Source organism: Marmota flaviventris, chromosome 3, assembly GCF_047511675.1.
Source record: "Marmota flaviventris isolate mMarFla1 chromosome 3, mMarFla1.hap1, whole genome shotgun sequence".
Lineage (NCBI taxonomy): Eukaryota > Metazoa > Chordata > Mammalia > Rodentia > Sciuridae > Marmota > Marmota flaviventris.
The window spans coordinates 13,643,858-13,661,078 of NC_092500.1; the positions used below are offsets into that span (position 1 = coordinate 13,643,858).

Consider the following 17,221-nt stretch of genomic DNA (forward strand, 5'->3'; position numbering starts at 1 on the left):
AGTCGGTGCCTTTTAAAATTGTTACCTATGCATTTGCTGTTTTCTAGTCTCACTGTTCTTTCTCACCTTTTGGGCATTACTTCTGGGAAATTTTCCTCTTCCTGAAGTATATCTTTTAAAATGTCCCTTAGTAAGTGTCTGTTGCTAATAAGATCTGGTTTTGGTTCTCTGAAAAATGTCTTTATTTTGCCATCCTGATGCATGCTTTCCTTGGCTCTGTAATTCTAGATTGACAGTTATTTTCTCTCTTCCTGGGTGTAATTCCACTCTCTTAAGGCTTACATTGTTTCTGTGGAGAAATCAGCTGACAGTCATTTTTCATTTCTGCAACTTTCTTCTTGATGCCTTTTCAAATATACCTGGTCATTTTTTTACAGTGTTCTTTCTTTTATTGCACTTTTTTATATTCTCTATAGTTATCTATTCATGCATAATAAATTACAATAAAACTTAATGGCTTAAAACAAGTCATTTATTATGTCTCAGGGTTTCTGTTCCACAGAAATTCAGGAGGGACTCTGCTAGGCATTTCTAATTTGTGGTCTGTCCTGCAGCTGTAGTCGTATGTCAGCTGGGGCTGCATGATTGGTTTTATGGAGGGTGCACTCACACCACTGCAACTGGGTGGTCGCTGTAGGTGAAGGGCTTTCAGTCTGCCCTGCACAGTGTGTCTCCAGGTATCCTCACAGGATGGAGACTGGCTTCTCCCAAAGTGAGCAAATGGAGGGGGAGGGAGGGCAGGAGAAAGAGAGAGAATGCACCAGGCAGAGGTCAGTCACTTAACATCATTCCTTTCCCATTCAATTTATTAGAAATGAGTGACTGAAACAATTCAATCAATGGGAAGGGGACTCTACCTTTTAAAGTGGAAGGAGCAAAGGAATTTGGAGACATATTTTAGGGCCACATTCTGTGTCCTCTTATTTCTTTAAACATATTGAACACATTTTCCTTATGTTCCAATTAATCCTCTTCGAGAGTCTTAATTCTTCATGCTATTTCTGCAGTGCTGTTTCCTAGTCGGTTTTCTGCTGCTGCTGTGAACTCACCCTCCCTGGAAATTTATTTGTAGGAATTCTGTACATTCAGGTTTTAAAAAACAGTGCTCCAGAATGGATTTATACGTGCTTCTGCCAAGTGCTAGGGTTCACAGTGGTTTTCACATTGACAATCCACGATAAATTCTGGCCCCCGGACTACAGGAGGATGGGCCTTGAGCCAGGCAGTTCCAGTGCCTGCCTGTGCATTCCAGCAGATGCAAGGCCAAGGTACAGAGCTTCCTGTGCTCTTCTGCAGGACTCCCTCTTCTCCACCAAGGCCGTGACTTTGGGGATTCTGACTTTATCTTTGTTCGCCAAGGTGTTCTTGCACAGTCCTGGTCCTGTCTCCTTTTCCCGTTAAAACCAATGCTTCATACTTCTTGAGATAATAGGCAGGCTCCCACCTAGGCACTACCTTCAATCTGTCTACCTCTCAGAATTTGTACTGTCTTCCATTTCTTCTTTGATTCTGAGACTTAACCTCATGTTCTATACACTCACCTGTTCCTTTAACATGTATACATGTATACTTTTTAAAAAAATATACAGTTTTAAGTTTGTTTGTTTGTTTTGTTTTGTTTTGTTTTTCATGACAAGGTTCTGGTTTTCAAGTTTTATTATCTTCTATAGTGCCAGACACAGAGGTACTTAGGAAACTCTTTAAAAATAATTCCCTGGTCCAACTCAGAGTTAGGAAATTTGCATATTAGCATCTCCTGAGATGGGGGCCAGGTATATGTATTTTTTTTAAAGCCTCCTAGAGGATCCCAATGCCCACTACTGCTGAGAGCTAATTATTATAATGAAGACATGGTCCAGAAGCAGTGGAAACTCAGCAGGAGAGTTTAATTCAGCCCATGCAGGCGGGGAAGGCTGGATAGAAGAGGAAATTGCATTTTACTCTTTTTAGACATTCCCTCTCATCCTCTGGCTGCTATAGTTAACTTTATGTTGTGTACGCACCTCCACTTCAGCATCACACCCCATGTTTGAAGGCCCCTGGGAGCGGCCAGAATGGCCATCTCTTCACTGTGTGGGTAGCATGGGCCTGCTTTGCAGTATGGGGCTCCCAGCATTGCCGATGCCCATCTACGCATCTGCCCATCACTTGGGCTCACATGCATCATGGACCAGCTTCAAGAGTGAGAACCCACCTGCATTGTTCTCTGATGCTATTGTGGGGTATGGACATGGGCTATGTGGTTGGCACGTGCCTCCTAAGATATCAGGGGAATCTAGCCAGGAAGGTTCTATGACAGAGACAACTGTGAGAAGTCACATCCCATTCTTGCATGACCCTGAACTATATCGAACCCTGTGATGTGAAAAGAACTTTATTTGACTTCACTCTTTACTTGCTCGTAAAGGACTTTCACTGAGGATGACATCCATGAGCCTCATTGAAAGGAGATGAGCTGTGACATCTGGAGTCATGTGGACCTGGTTTGATCCGAGCTTTACGACATCTCAGCAGCTTCTCCACAAGCAGGGGACTTCAAGTTCTCTGCAGATGTTTTCCTTTTCTATTAAGTGGAAGGTTATATTTTCTATCTTCTCAAGTTTAGTTAGAAGATGAAAGTGAAACAATGTGTCTTAAATGCCCTGTTCACTACACTTGGTGTCTAGTAGACACTTCTGTTTATTATCTTTGCTATGTGGTGCTTTAAAACCCCAAGGAGTGAATAGGTATAGGGCCAGGGTTATTGTGATGTTTTGGTTTGGTTTTCTTGCCTTTAGCAAACTTGAGGTCCCCTCCGTATCTACATTCAAGTCAAGATTAGACTTCTATAGCCACAGGTTGAGCTTTGTCTTCCTTTTTGAATTCAGTTTCTTTTAATGATAGTGATAACTCGAAGCTCACTTTTTGGACAAGCTTGTAGATTCAGGCACTAAGTCCGACCCTTTACCAATGTGACCCATACTCCTTACAACAAACTGCAAGTCAGTTTTATCAGCCCCTTTTGAAACAGAGCAGCCCAAAACTCAGAAGGCAAAGTATTCTACAAGATTATTACTGTGGCCATGGCCAAGATGAGACACCGAACTAGGATCATGCTGTTTGGGGTAAGCGGCTGCCTTTCTGCACCATGCACTTCTTTCCCACAATTGCTTCTCAGCCTGGCCTGATCTTGCCTCAGCTTAAATGGCCTGCCACCTCCTACCTTACCTCTACATTCTTACCTGTCCTTGAAGAGCCAAGACAAACACCACCTTTTTGAGGTCTTCCTCTGGCCCCATCAGTTGCCAAAATTATCTTTTGCAAGATGATTCATAAGTGTCTCCTGTGCTTGCTTCTCTGCAGTGTATTCGAGGTCATTATGTCTTACTTACTTTTTATTTAGCAGGAATCATCCATTATGCTTAATAGATATCGATTAAGTATTTTTTGAGTTAATAACAATTACATGCAGAAAGGTTGTTATTAGGTTTATTTTTAAATACGTTTGTCCTTAAATCTTTAGCAATGCCATACAAGTGCCTGCCTTCCATTAGTGGAGGAAAAAGTTGACACACATTGGCCCTAGTGCCTAGCTCTGGTGACAGCTATAGAAGTTGTCAAATTGCAAGTGTCCAGGTCAGAGAGCTACTGCACAGCCTGGTTTTGTGAGCTGCAGAATCTTATTCTCCTTGAACAGATCTCCTGTTCCCAGTCCAGGTCTTTGTCTGTGCCCCCTACTGAACATCTTTATTCACACCTGGCACATTCTTCCAAAGCTGCAGAAGGTGACCGAGTGGCATGTTGAGTTCTATTAGCTCAGAGCTGCGGTTGCCTCCACGAACAAGCTCTTTAAAACGATTCATCATGAGGAGACTTACACCTAAGATACTGGGTCACCATCAGTCAAAACTTGCATAAGTGAAATGGAATTAGACTCTCTTGGGAGCTAAAAGGTTGCATTTCTAACAGGTTCTGCCATTTCTGTGATGTCTTTCATCCAGTGACACTTCAAGAGAAAGTTAATTGAAATGGAAAAGATCAAGCACAAAGGCAAAAAGCGAAAAGGGCTTTATAAGATGCTTAGGATTGTTCCACACTTTGACGAGGCATGGATGTGGAAGCCACAGGCATACCAAAAACTTTGTTTCAAAACTATTAAGATGATGTTATGTCCGAAGTCAGCCTGTCTCTACGAAAAATTCAGTGCACCCCAAATAGGCAGTATTGATTCAGCAAATAAGGTAGGACAGAGTCCTGTATCTGTGGGAAACTTGGGGTACCCAGGGGACTGGTGATCATGTTGAGGTCTTAAGCAGCTATGAAATAATTGACTGTGGGATCCTAGAGTCAGAATTCAAAAGTGCTTTTGGAATCATTTCATAGGAATGTCTTGTTTCCTTAAAGTGCAGATTCAGGACTCCAAACAACTGGGCCTGGCCCAGAGTACAGGTTTCTTATTACTTGTTTCTGTTTCTGTCCTGGAGATGGGCATCTCTCCTCCTTTTGAAGACTCTGAAATGCTATTCTGTCATTTTCCACCTCGTGTCCCCACTGGCTACCTCTTCACTCTCAAGTGGCCTTGAGCCCTGAATCAGGAAGAGCCGTCATCCCAGGCTGACATCCTCTACCACTCACTGCTAGACTGGTGACCATTTCCAGATCGGGTCTGTGGCAACAGCACTTGTGTGTGGCCATCTCACCTGGACAGGTGCACCAGGGCTGCCCTCGTCCTTTCCTGCAGGCCTCAGCACTGGGCCCCTCTGTTCATCTGCCATTCTCTTCTCAGCTGGCCCTCCTCGGAGCAAGAGGTACGTGCCCTTTCTCTTGAAGTGCCACCTCAGGTTTGCTTCCCGAAGCCCTGCTTGTGTGGGGACCACTGGCCGCTCACCTCGTGCTCTCTGCCCCTGTATCTGTTTGTGATCTCGCTCTCCACTAGAATGAAAGTGCCCATGAGACAGACACTTAGTTTTTTGAGTGTTTTTTGTCTTTTTTTTTTTTTTTTACAACTCAGAGCCCAGAACAGTGCTTGGCATCTAGTAAACACTCAACAAATACCTGCTGGATGGACAGGTGTGTGGATGGATGGGCACGTGCATGGACGGGCGCATGCATGAAGGGGCGTGTGGACGGATGGGTGGATGGGTAACAAGTGATGAACAAATGAATGGATGGATTTCTGTTGGAGCTCCAGCTCTGGCTCTTTGTTAAGGATATTTCTGCAGCTGAGCGGTCAGTCTTTGCTTAGTGGTTCCCATAAGCCATTGTGTTCCCGTTTCCGCTCCTCCTCACTGCTGCCCACCCCCATCTCTGCGACTTTGCCGGGCAGAATTGTTTTCTACCCTAAACTTGGACTCCCCATTTAGTCTCCATCAGAAAGGACATCAAACTATTAAAAGGCCAGGTGTTGTGCATTGTTATTGTTGGTTTGATGCCACTTGCACTGTGGGTGACCTAATGCCACACCAGGGGAGGACTCTTTGCTGCCACAGGTGTGTTGCCATTGGTTTACAAAGGGAGATTTCTCTCCAAGGAGGACAGCAGAGAGCAGGCTTGTAGAGAGTTGGTCAGCGGGCTCCCTCTGGACGGGCCTTGCAGCAGAACCCAGCTCTTAGCCTCGGTGGTTAGTGTATTGGAGTGTTTGCCTGTGGACCTTTGGGGTACAAGAAGTCTTATGGCAGCACCTGAAGGAAGCTAGGTCTAGATACACACCCATTCTAGCTCTTCATTTCTAGAAATTACGGATTCTTTTTCCAGGTGTGATATTTTAACCATATAAAGACCCTCTGTACATAGTGTCCTCAGTCAGCCTTGTTAGCACACCTGTGTTAGAACACACCATTCAACCCACCTGTGTAGTGGTGTGTACCGTGGCCCTTGGGAAGCAAGCTGTACCTGGGGAGAGGGAAAGCCTGTAGGCATGTCTCCCAGGGTCTCTCCTAGAGCCTAGTACTGGAGCTTTCCATGAACAGTGAGGCTCAGCTTTTCTCCACGCCTTGGCTAACCTCTTGAATGGGATTAATACATGTGCAGTAAAAGCGATTAAATATCTACTACTTAAAGACCCAGAAATGCTGGCTAATAATATTACTCCATCAGAATTCAACAATATTCGACAATTTACATCTCATTTTGCTCTCAAAATATTAGACATAGGGTGAATCTTATTATTAATCATTATAAAGAAATAAAAAACTAAGTTTAAACATCAAGCAGTTGGGTGCAGGTTGCAGTCAATAATTGGAAAAGCCAGAATTTAAAATACTGGCCTCATAATCCTGCAAATGAGGACCTTCTCTGCAACCCCAATAGGAAAAATGAGAAGTTTGTTCCCCTTGGCCATTGCTGGTAAGGCAGAGGAGTGTCTGCGAGTAGAGTTCTGGAAGATGCCAACACATTATGTTTTTAAAAAGAGAGACAGATCCAAAAAGCACAGATAGAGGTGTACTAGACAGAGGCCAGCTTCGCTTTCCTGACGGAGGCCGCACTCTGAGGTGAAGGCAGCCACGCGCTCTGGGACTCAGTGTGATAAAAGCAGCCTTGGAAGGAAGCCCAGCAGCTCTGCGTTCCTTTTTTAGTTTTTCCCATTTCCAAAGACCAACGATCACAGGAAAAAGAAGAGAAAAATCATTATTTGAGATTGAGCAGGCGTTATTAAGCCCCAAATTAAGTTTCAGGTCCACCCAGGGAAGTCTTGAGGGTGGGGTAGGAGCCTTGTTCTTGGATCTTGGCAGATGCTCATTATCTGGACCTATGTTGGATTGCAGACTCGTCTCTGAGTCTCAGGGCTTTCTTTGCTGTTCTCCTGAGGTGCCCTGGGGCAGGATGTGCTCTCCTCTCAGTGCCCAGGGATTACTGCTTCAGGAAATTAAGCTCTCTGCTCCCCAGTGTGTACCTAGAACTTTCCAGAGGGTCTTTTCTGCAACCCCAAGTGGGATCAAAGGGCGGAACAGGTGGGGTGGTCACATGTACCCTTCTCCTCATCGTGCCTAGATCTCTGGACCCTTCCCATGTTGGTGCCACTGTAGCCCTTTCCCAGGAGAGAGAAACATTTCCATTTCAGATTATTTCTAACCCTGAGAGTAGATATGAAGTCTTCAACAGCACAGAGCTGGGACTGCAAGACCAGGCCTTCTAGCCCCTTGGCCTTGACCAGAGATTTTACTTCTTTAGACCTCAGCTTCTTTTCTGGAGGTTAGAAATCAGTGCAGTGCCTGCCTCCTGGGGGCCCTCGAGGCATTTCTGAGATGGTTCATGGACAGCGCCTATTCCAAAGCCTGGGCCAGGGGCTCACAGAGAGCCAGCTGCCCTGGGAAGCATGGTCCACACATACAAGAACACCTGTGAGATTGTCCAGCAGGAGGGGACACTGAGAAACTCATCATGGGCATAGGATTAAGAAAACTCACAGTGAGGTTGGAAGGGAGCATTGAGGTCACCATGTTCCTGTCTGCTCTGTGGACCACCCCTGCCTCCTTTTGTAGTACCTGGCAGGTGATACCTACCCAGAAAGGTCCCCAAGCCTGAGTGCATCAGACTCCACAGAGCTATTGTTTAAAATGAAACTGCTACTCAGATAGTCTCTGCTTCAGTGAGATTTGAGGTGAGACCTGGAAGATAGCAGCCAGGCCCTGGGAGAAGCTCTCTGGAGAATCGGTCCAGAAGGACAGAGGCTGGGCCTGTCTTCATCACTACTGTGTCCCTGGTGGTTGGCACAGAGAAGGGACTCAGCATGTCCTGCTGGATGAGGGCAGAATCCTGCAGCCTTTTCTAGAATCATCCAGTGTTTGGAAGCTTCTCCCCAGAAAGGCAGCTCCTGTGTGTTCTGGTGACCTCTCCAGGCTCCGTCTGGCCTGCTCATAGTAAGCAAAATCTAATCTTCTTTTCATCTTCACTCACTCAGCCTCTTGGAGGGACACGGAATCTAATTCCTCTCAGAGGGATTAGGTCTCATTCACCGACATCAGCAAGGGGGGATGTTTTTTTCTCCATGGGAAATCAAGGCTGGCTGAGGTCTAAGGTGGGGTGGGGTTGCTTCCTTACCAATGGAAATCCAGGCTCCATCCCGGGCACATGCTTTATAAACCAGGGTACATGCACCTGGTTGAGAGTCCCACTGCAGCCTGTGACACAGTAACCATCAGCCTTTCACACATGAGGGAAATAGAGAACTCCAGCTGGCTCAGAAATACCTGTGCCGTGCATGACCGCTGGACTTTGAACCAGGCAAGAATTAGTGCTAATATTCAAAGAAAGAAACAGCTGCCACATTTGAGAAGCAGAGAAGAAAGGAAGCCTGAGCTCAAAGTCAGAGTCAGAGTCCTCGTAGTTCCATGGACCCCGGGTCCCTAAACCCCTCCCTGCCCTCATCAGCTGCATCTATGGAAGAGAAGTTTCCAGAGTCATGACTAAAACCTTCGCAACTCCTCTAGGTGTCTGTTACCCCAGAGTGCATTGAGCTGCAGCTGAATTGCCAAAGTAGGAGCTGTGAGACAGGCGAGTTCAGAAATGGTCCCTTTCAATCTATTCAGGGTTGTTTAAATGCCCTTTTGTGTGCATCTTCTCAGGAGATGTTTTATTATTCTGCACCGACTAGCCAGGGCACCTGGGGCTGTGTAGCAGTTCTTTCAGGATGTTTAGTAAATGGCAATATGATACTCTATGTTTTTCTTATTATAGACATCCCGCACTCAGACACGCACTGAATGGTGTGTTTAAAGGCTTTTCTAGTTGAAAATAGCTTATTAGAATAAATATGAGGTTGGGAGGGCATTGGTGGGTTTCTGTGAGACTCAGGACAGCTCCTGGTTTTAATATTTTATATTCGCTTGGTGGTATGAGCACAGTTGTTTTGATCGGCAGCAGCGACTGGCAGCTTTCTCTATACCCAGGAACTTTCCTGGAGGTGGATCAAAGGAGACAGCTCTTAAGGTGTCCTACAGATGAGGCAGGAGCTGCCTATCTGGGGTAGAACTGGAGAGGGCAGCTGACCTGCCACCACTTCCCTTCCACTGAGATAGAGTCCACTAGTTACTGATGGACTGGGCGGTGGGTTGGGCAAAAGATTCACCTTTCCTTCCTTCATTCATCCACGCTATACTGGACTCCAGGAGCATTTAAACATTTTTTGGTGCGGGCGGGCAGGGGCACTGGAGATTGAACTCGGGGGCACTTTACCACTGAGCCACATCCCCAAACCTGTTTTTTATTTTATTTAGAGACAGAGTCTCACTGAGTTGCTTAGAGCCTCATTTTTGCTGAGGCTGGCTTTGAACTCATGATCCTCCTGCCTTAGCCCCCTGAGCCGCTGGGATTACAGGCATATTTAAGCATTTTAATCAAGGAAGCAAACCATCCAGTGTATACTTTCAAAATATTTCTGTGACTCAGTGAGGAGAATGGAATGGTGAAGAGCTACCCAGAGGGGAAGGTGACTGGGGACATCCGCTAAGGGACCCCAGAAAGGGAGAGGAAAAGGGCATGGCTGAGCAGGGGAGGGGATGAATTCCAGAAATACTCAGAGGTAAAATCCGAGGATCTGGTTGTAGGTGGGTGTCAAGAATGGGGAGCGGGAGGTGTCAAGATGGATTCAAAGGGCTTTGGGCTCCACAGGGAAGTCAGACCTCGGTGCGCCATTCAGCAGGCCAGGCAGGGCTCAGAGAGCTGAAGAGGACATGATTCTGGATTTGGTCCTGTTTAGGTCGAATTGAAAATCACTGTGAAATGGCCAAAAGGAAACAGTGAGCCCACAGAAGCCTGTAAGAACAAGAGGGTAGGAAACGAAGCCTGGGCCGGGGGTGCAGATTGGCGATTACCTTCCAGTTGATGCTGTCTGAATGAAGCCACTGGAGCAGATTCTGCCGTCCATGGATGAAATGTAGAGCAAGAAGGAAGGGAACCAAGCTCTGGAGTCCGTGTTCACCGGGAGGAAGGGGACGTAGAGAGAGGAGCCCCATGAAGGAGGCCGGCAGGAATGTTCCCAGGGACATTGGCATCACAGAAGCTAAAGACTCAGAAAGGCAAAGTGGAGTATGGACAGGGGACAGCAGGGCAGGGAAGGGGACAGTGAGGCTGAAGTTTGCATAGTCCAGTTTACATGGCTAACCTTAGCTCCTGAATAGGAAAACGTAGACAGTGTGAACAGTGACAATCCAAAGAGGAAAAGAAGGTCTTGAGTTGAGCATCTACCATGAGCCGGGCGCTCTGCATGTGTTATCCTATTTGATCTGCATATTCATTTCGGAGGTGAGGAGAGGTTTGATTCTTAGCCTTTTGTAAAGAAACTCAGAGTTAGAATGGTTGTCTCCTAGTCACAGACCTGGGGCTACAGCCTGTCCTGCCTGAGTTTAAAACCCCGTCCTTCAGTTCCGCCTTCTCCCACCCAGTGAACCAGCTCCGCCTGACCTTCCCACACCAGTTGCTCCAGGTGAGAGCAGCATCCTCTGCCTCCTGAACAGCAGGAGCCCTGCCTTGGGCCAAAACCTGCAGAAGGAAGGAGAGAGGGGAGTTCCCGGCCTGCAGCCATCCGTCTGCCGGCTGGTGACACGGACACCAGGGCCCCGCAGAATACTGGGCTTGTTCTCCTGTCTGGCTGTTAGTGGTGATGTATGAATAAGCAGCGGAGACGGCTTCATTTTCATAAGTTAACTTGTGCCGAGAGTAAGGGAGACAGAGAGCAGCACACTCAATCATAACCACAGGGCCAGCGCGGGAAACAATGACAAAGCCTTTTCTGTTAGTCACGGTGTTTTATTGTAATGACTCCTAAGGAGTGGGAGGTGCACAATGCCGAGCCGGTCCTCGCAAGGTGGCACCCAGGGCATCTTCCCAGGAATCCCCGGAGGTTTCCTTCCTAACGGGATGGCAGGCTGAGGATGTGTGCGCAAGATCAAGGTTGAGCCTTTGGACTCAAAGCCTTTGGTCTCTGGAGATCAGGATTTGGATGCCACCGGGCCCATGAGCTTGGATGGCTGTCTCATCTGTACTGTGACAAGGGAGCAGAGGGGACCTCGTTCCTGGATGTCTGCTGCACGGCACCCTTACCAGAAAAGCTGTGGGGAAGTTGAGAGCTTGGAGGAATGCACGGGAGGGTGAGGGGTCACACATGGAACAGAGCGGAGGACTGAGGAATTCTGAGGGTCATGGTAAGTGCAAGTGAACACGACTCCAGCTTCCAGGCATTCATTCGTAGTGGTTTGAAAGAGCGAAGAACACAGCTTCATTTTCACAAATTAACTTGTGCCTGGAGAAGAAACAACAGCAACTAATTCTGGCCACATGTACCCTTATCAACTCCACTTTACAAATGAATGAAGAAACAGGCACAGACAGGTTAAGTAGCATACCCAGAGACACGCAGCTAGTAAGTGGAGGAGCCAGGATTCAAACCTGGTAGTCTGAACATGACATTCATTTTCTTCACTATTTTCTTGTACTCAAGAAGTATAGCACTGGAGATCACCCCCCTCCTGAATATTGCTGATTTATAGGCTGGATTTAGACACCACTTGAGTTTATCTTGTGCCAGTGACGCACAGGTGAATCTGACCTTTGAGGAAGGCGGACAGAGCTTCCAGACCTCTCCATCAATTATTCCCAAACTTTGATGCTCATCTAAATTACCTGTGGGCTTGGGTTTTTAGTGCCAATTACTAGTCTCAGGATCAGAATTCATGTTCAAAAGTGTTGGGGTCTATAGGAATTAATATAGGGCGCTAACCCCATGCTCACGTATACAGATACCGCCCAACTTAGAGGAGCAAGAGCAAAATGTCACCATATTTATTGACACGGGTGAAATTGGAGGACTGGGCCATACATCCACAGTGGATCCTCCTAAACCCAGAGCCCAGATTTGCACTTCCCCCAACCCCTCCTGGGACATGCCGAGCATGCTGAGGTCCTCACAGGAGGAAACCTGCCCTATAAACCCACATGATGGAAGAGCAGATTGATGGCAAGCTCTCTGCAGCTCTCCAGCTCCCAAAAGAAGGGATGGAAGAGGAAGCAAAGCTGTGTAACTTCTCTGAAGTTCACCAGTCAGGCAGCCCCATCCACACCAATGGGGAGAGAAGGGTTCAGCAGCAGAGGCCAGGAAATCCCCCCTCCAGAAGCTAGAGAAGCCAAGGAAGCAACCTCCTGATAACCACTAACCTCTAGGTTGTGGCCCTGACTGGTTCTGAACAGAGCCTCCATTCTTTCTGAAGCACGTGGCCTCCAAACCACACTTGGAGAAACAAAGCTTTGCCATGGCCTAATTGGGCTGGGTGACCGCCAAAGAAAGCTGCATGGCTAGGGGCTCACTGGCTTTCAGAAGCTGGCCGGTTAGCTTGGACGATGATATTTATAAATAGCGACCAGTTATGTCTGCTTAATGTGTTCCACCCAGTACTGTAAGCACTCAACACATTGGAACAGACATAAGTTATACAGCAGGCAGAGAGAGGTCAGGGGGTTTCCTTGAGGCTGCACAGCAAGCAAAATGTCAGAGCGAGAATGGGAAACAAAGTCTGACCCCAGACTCTGCACCCCTTGCCCCCAGCCGGGCTGCTTCTCGGGTCCTCTGTCCACAGATACCTCTGCCTGGGGGAGGCACTGAGCGGATCATTCAGGGAATCCATTAACCCACACACAGAACTCCGCACTGTTGAGACTAAGGGAAATTGCTTCTCCTCATTTCTGTTTTAATAATTGATATAGCGGCAAATGAATCCATTTAAAAGAGCAAAACGAAATCTTAGTGGCAGTTGATTGTTTTGTTTCTCCTCAACCGATGGATATTAAAATTATAACCATTGTGTTACTAAATAAGGATTTCTTTTAATGTGAGAAAATTATGGGCTGTCATCAAGGCAGCCCAGGTACAGATCGAGAGATTTGAATCTTCGTCTTGGCGATGCCGGGAATTCAGGGTGTCCCTGCAGATTCTTCCTTCTCTGGAGGGTGAGACCTGGAATTCAAGCCTCAGCCAAGCAGCCGATGGAAGTGCCGTGCTTCACACTGCTGCCTTGTCTTTGCAGTTTTCAACACGGGGGAGGCAGAGGCTTGAGCTCACAGAGTGGACAATGTGTTGAGGTTGGGGGCGCGGGGAAGCTGAACTGCTGAAGGCAACACCCCCCAACATTAGCCTCATCCTGGTTGACAGGGATTTTCCCACCCGAAAGAGTAACTACTTAGTGAGACTACTAATGTCTTAGTAGCAGACAGAGGCTAAACACCTACTGTGTCAGATACTCTGCAGTCCTTGCCTGTGGACCAGTGCAGGAGATGGATATTTAACAAATAGGGTGTCACTGGGCCTCAATACTGCCCACTTGGTCCTTTAAAGGGCCTAAGTCACCTGAAGATAAAAATACCAGCAGGAAGTACTGGGTAGAGATGTCTGTCACCTCATGTGGTCACGAAGATAAAGGAACTTGGTTATTCGTGGGGCATCCAAGCTAGAGACAAGCCACAGAAGAACTGTGGGCAGGGTTTGGCAGGGGCAAGGGCAGTTCCTTCCCACGGCCAGCTAAATAAGCAAGAGAGAGGTGACCACACAGGCTAGAAAAACATATTTCTGTTCGGCAGGAATGAAGTGTGGCTGATGGAGGATTTGAGGAAGAAGATTGAGACCCCATCAATGTGGGGGGTGCCATAATATGGAATTTGGATTCTGATATCTGAAGATATCCTTAGCTGGGATTCAGTTGGCCACCCTTAATTCAGTGAAAGCTCATTACCTTTCATCAGTTCTTCATGTATGACACATTTTATCATGCCAGAAGAACATGTGATACCAACCGGGGCCCCTAGAACCATTGTGATACCAACCTGGGCTCCTTAGCCATCGAGAGTCGTCTCTCCCAAGCACCCCTTTGTGATCCACAGTTACTAAGTGAAGTCTGCAGCTGGTCATATCAGACACTGCCCCTGAGCTAAGGACGCCAGGCTTCCCTTCTAGGTCTATCTAACCGTTTTGCACACACATCCCAAACCTAGTTAGTTCATGTGGAATTGATTGGTGCTTGCCCTCCCTGAATTGGGGATGCATTTTTCTGAGGGATTCTACAAGTTTTGGATATGATCAGGCACAATGACAAAGTGGGCGGTAGTATTTTTCCCATGCCTCTAGTTTATGTATTTGTGCTAAGGTGATGATTTAGATAGGAGCCCAATAAATTGATCAAATAAATTACACCAAACCCACACACCATCATCTCAGGGAGCTGTCATCCTACCAAGGAGGCCCTATATCACCCAGCATCGTATTCCACAAGGACCCCTGTGTTTTCTGAACATACGGCAGGCTTTCCTTGGGTCGGAGAGTTCTTTGTTATTTCTCGGATTGGCCAGCATCCTAAGAAATTGCCCTTCGGAAGACCTCAGCCAGTTGTGGAAGACAATGATGATTCAATGTGCAACTTTTAACAAGTTCCTTAAACTCTTTATGTTTCAGTTTCCCTTTCTATAAAATATCAATGTGTGATGCCTGCCTCAAACTTTTGTTCCAGAGATAAGCAATAATGCACTCAGTCAAGAAGACCTGCAGTCGGGTAATGTGTAATTATATCCAAGCTCCTGCAGGAATTGTGAAATCCACTCTCCCAGTCGGTCACATGATGCTGATGACAATTCTTAGAGAATGCCATCTGCAAGTGGCAGGCCAGACTCATCTAAAGGAGGCCTATGTGGAAGGCCCAGCAACTCGCTCCCACCCACACCCCAGGCATCAGCATCCTAAGAGATGCACTGCAAGCCCCACCCACCTGAGAAGCTGAGGTGCCACAGAGACAAGACCAATGTCACAGCCCAGCTCTGGGCACCCAGGTGCAATCATCCCTCTAGACTACACTCCTATATGGATGTGATGCTTGTTGACAGGTGACATGGATTTATTTATTTGTGTTTTGTTTGTTTGTTTATTTTTGATGGTGCTGGGGATCACTCCCAGGGCCTGTGCATGCTGAGCAGGAACTCTGCTAGGCAGCCACAATAAATCTATTTTGGAGGAAGCAACGAGTTTGAGCACAAAACCATCGTAAGCAGCTGATCACAAGGTGCCTCTTTTCCTTGGTCTCATCTCTCCAACCAAGGATCATTCCCTCCTCTCTGATAGGAGAAAACCACCTTGGTCCATGCTTAGAAAACAGATCAATTAATGCACAGTGGGAAATATTGGACTTGGAATGATTGAAGAGTAGATGTGTTCCATGATTTCTGGAATGAACACGCGCTTCCTTATGTGAGTGAATGAATAGCTGTGGATTCGGGCTAGGTCACAGATAACCTGGGTAACCTTGCACAGAGTCCTGGACTGCTCTGGGCTGCAGTCTCTCCTCCATGAAATGGGGATAATAAATCAGGTGCCTGGTGGCAAGGATGACATGTGTTAACTCAGACTGACCAGGTAGGTCAGGATGTGTCACTTAGGAGACCGCCCCGTGAACGGAAGCTATGGTAATGATGACCTACCACCATTGATCCCTGCAATCAGTCCTCACTGGTCCTGATGCTGTGGTCCTCCTAAGCCTTTGTATTCTCTGTCTACAGGTCAGCAGGTCCTGGGCTTGGTAGAGAACCAGAGTGACTGGTACCTTGGAAACCTGTGGAAAAATCACCGCCCGTGGCCAGCCCTTGGGAGGGGCTACAACACAGGTGAGTCTCCAGGGTGGTGTGGGCAGGGGTTCCAGAGGGTGACACAAGGGCCCCATGCTCCTTCCTCAGGGAGAGGACATGGCCAGCAGCATGGAGAAGGCCACCTGGTTGCCTGAGATCAGCAGTGGGCAGAACTGAGGTGCGTGACCTTCCAGATCTTTCTCAGTGCTGTAGCTACAGGGGCCATAGCAGTGTGGCACTCTTACCAGAAAGCCCCTACACTGACCCTCAGTCCTGGATCCTACTGGATTCTGTATCAGTTTGATGGTAGTTTCCTTGGCTGTTAATGTAGACTAGCAACCATTCTGCAGTAACATGTGGCCCCAGTGTTTCAGTGTTTCTTAACTCGATACATTTGTTTTTCTTGAGCACATTATATGTGCACTCAAGGTCCATGAGGATCTGTGCTGTAGGTATTCAGGATTTGTCTCATTGCTTGTGTTCACCTATGGGATGAGGAAGTAGCAGAGGTCATGTTATCTCTTAAATTTTCTTAATATTGCGTTGGCTAAAGCATGTCATGTGGCCATTCCATCCTGTAAAGGGGAGGGCAGGTACCACCTACCGTGCACCTGGCCAGAGAAAAGGCAGACCTTTGGAAATCAGTACTTCTGAGCACACAATATGTTATCTAACGTCAGATCCTTTATTCCACCTGCTACCACCCCAAACTTGCTTCTCCCGTTTCCCTTTCGGTTCATTCATTCCACTGTTCCATTTCCAAATCATTCTCTCTTTCCTCTGTGCTTTATCTATGTGACTGCTTGCTAGGGTCCTAGGCCCCAGGCTGGCGTTAGACACAGTGTGTGACCTCATGGAGTGAGTGAGCAATGGAAATCCACCAACCTGCCCCACCAGGCTCAGTGCCTGCCAGTGTCTGGCTGTGGAGTGCCTCTGGGTCCTCTGCCTCTCCCTCCCATTTCCCTGCCGTGGCTTCCTGTCCATCAAGCATGCCCATCTTTTTCATAATTAGAACTTGGAGCTCAGGGAGCAATGGGATAAGTCAGGCCAAGATAGGAGGGACTCAATATCTGAGTCCAGCAAGTATGCGGGTTAGGGACAGGTGTCTGGGGACAGGCACAGGGCACTTGAAGATGCTACACAAAGCCTGTTCTGGAAGCTAAAGCCAATCTGTAGTGAGAAAAGCCAGAAAGTCAACTCTGAACTCTGATGTGCGACTCCAGAAAAGTTGAATAAAAAACATGGGGGAAAAGGAAGCGAGACAGAGATCGAGTTGACAGTCCAGTAATATAGTCAGAATGGGTCAGAGCTAGAGGAGGACAAGGAGAGGCCAGGAGATGTCCTGAGCAGTTAGATGCGCACCCAGGGAGCCCTGTGTGGAGGCCGGGCAGCATTCCTCCTGGCATGATCACCTCAGTGTCACTTTTTGGGCATACGGAGGTCACCTTGGAAGAATTGTAACCACCCACCCTTGTCGGGAGGCTCCCCTGCTGTGTTGGGCATTAACCCTTTAGTTGCTGTATAGCTGGGAACTTTGAGGGTCCCTGAGAGGGGCCTGGATGGGGAAGGGGACTGAAAAGAATCAGCGGTGGTAGGGAAGTGCTTCAGCTTTTCAGTAGCAGGGGAGCCTGTGCCTCTAGGGCCTCTA

At 47.5% G+C, this 17,221-nt stretch overlaps 1 protein-coding gene across 3 annotated transcripts in view; it reads left to right on the top strand.

Annotated features, from left to right (window-relative positions):
- Positions 1 to 17,221, top strand: part of Large1 (LARGE xylosyl- and glucuronyltransferase 1) — a 493,847-nt gene that overhangs the window by 368,958 nt on the left and 107,668 nt on the right. For all 3 annotated transcript variants that reach the window (XM_071609558.1, XM_027940415.2, XM_071609559.1), the window contains one exon: positions 15,508 to 15,612. In XM_071609558.1, coding sequence (XP_071465659.1) covers positions 15,508 to 15,612 — 105 coding nt within the window. The remainder of the gene's footprint in view (positions 1 to 15,507; positions 15,613 to 17,221) is intronic.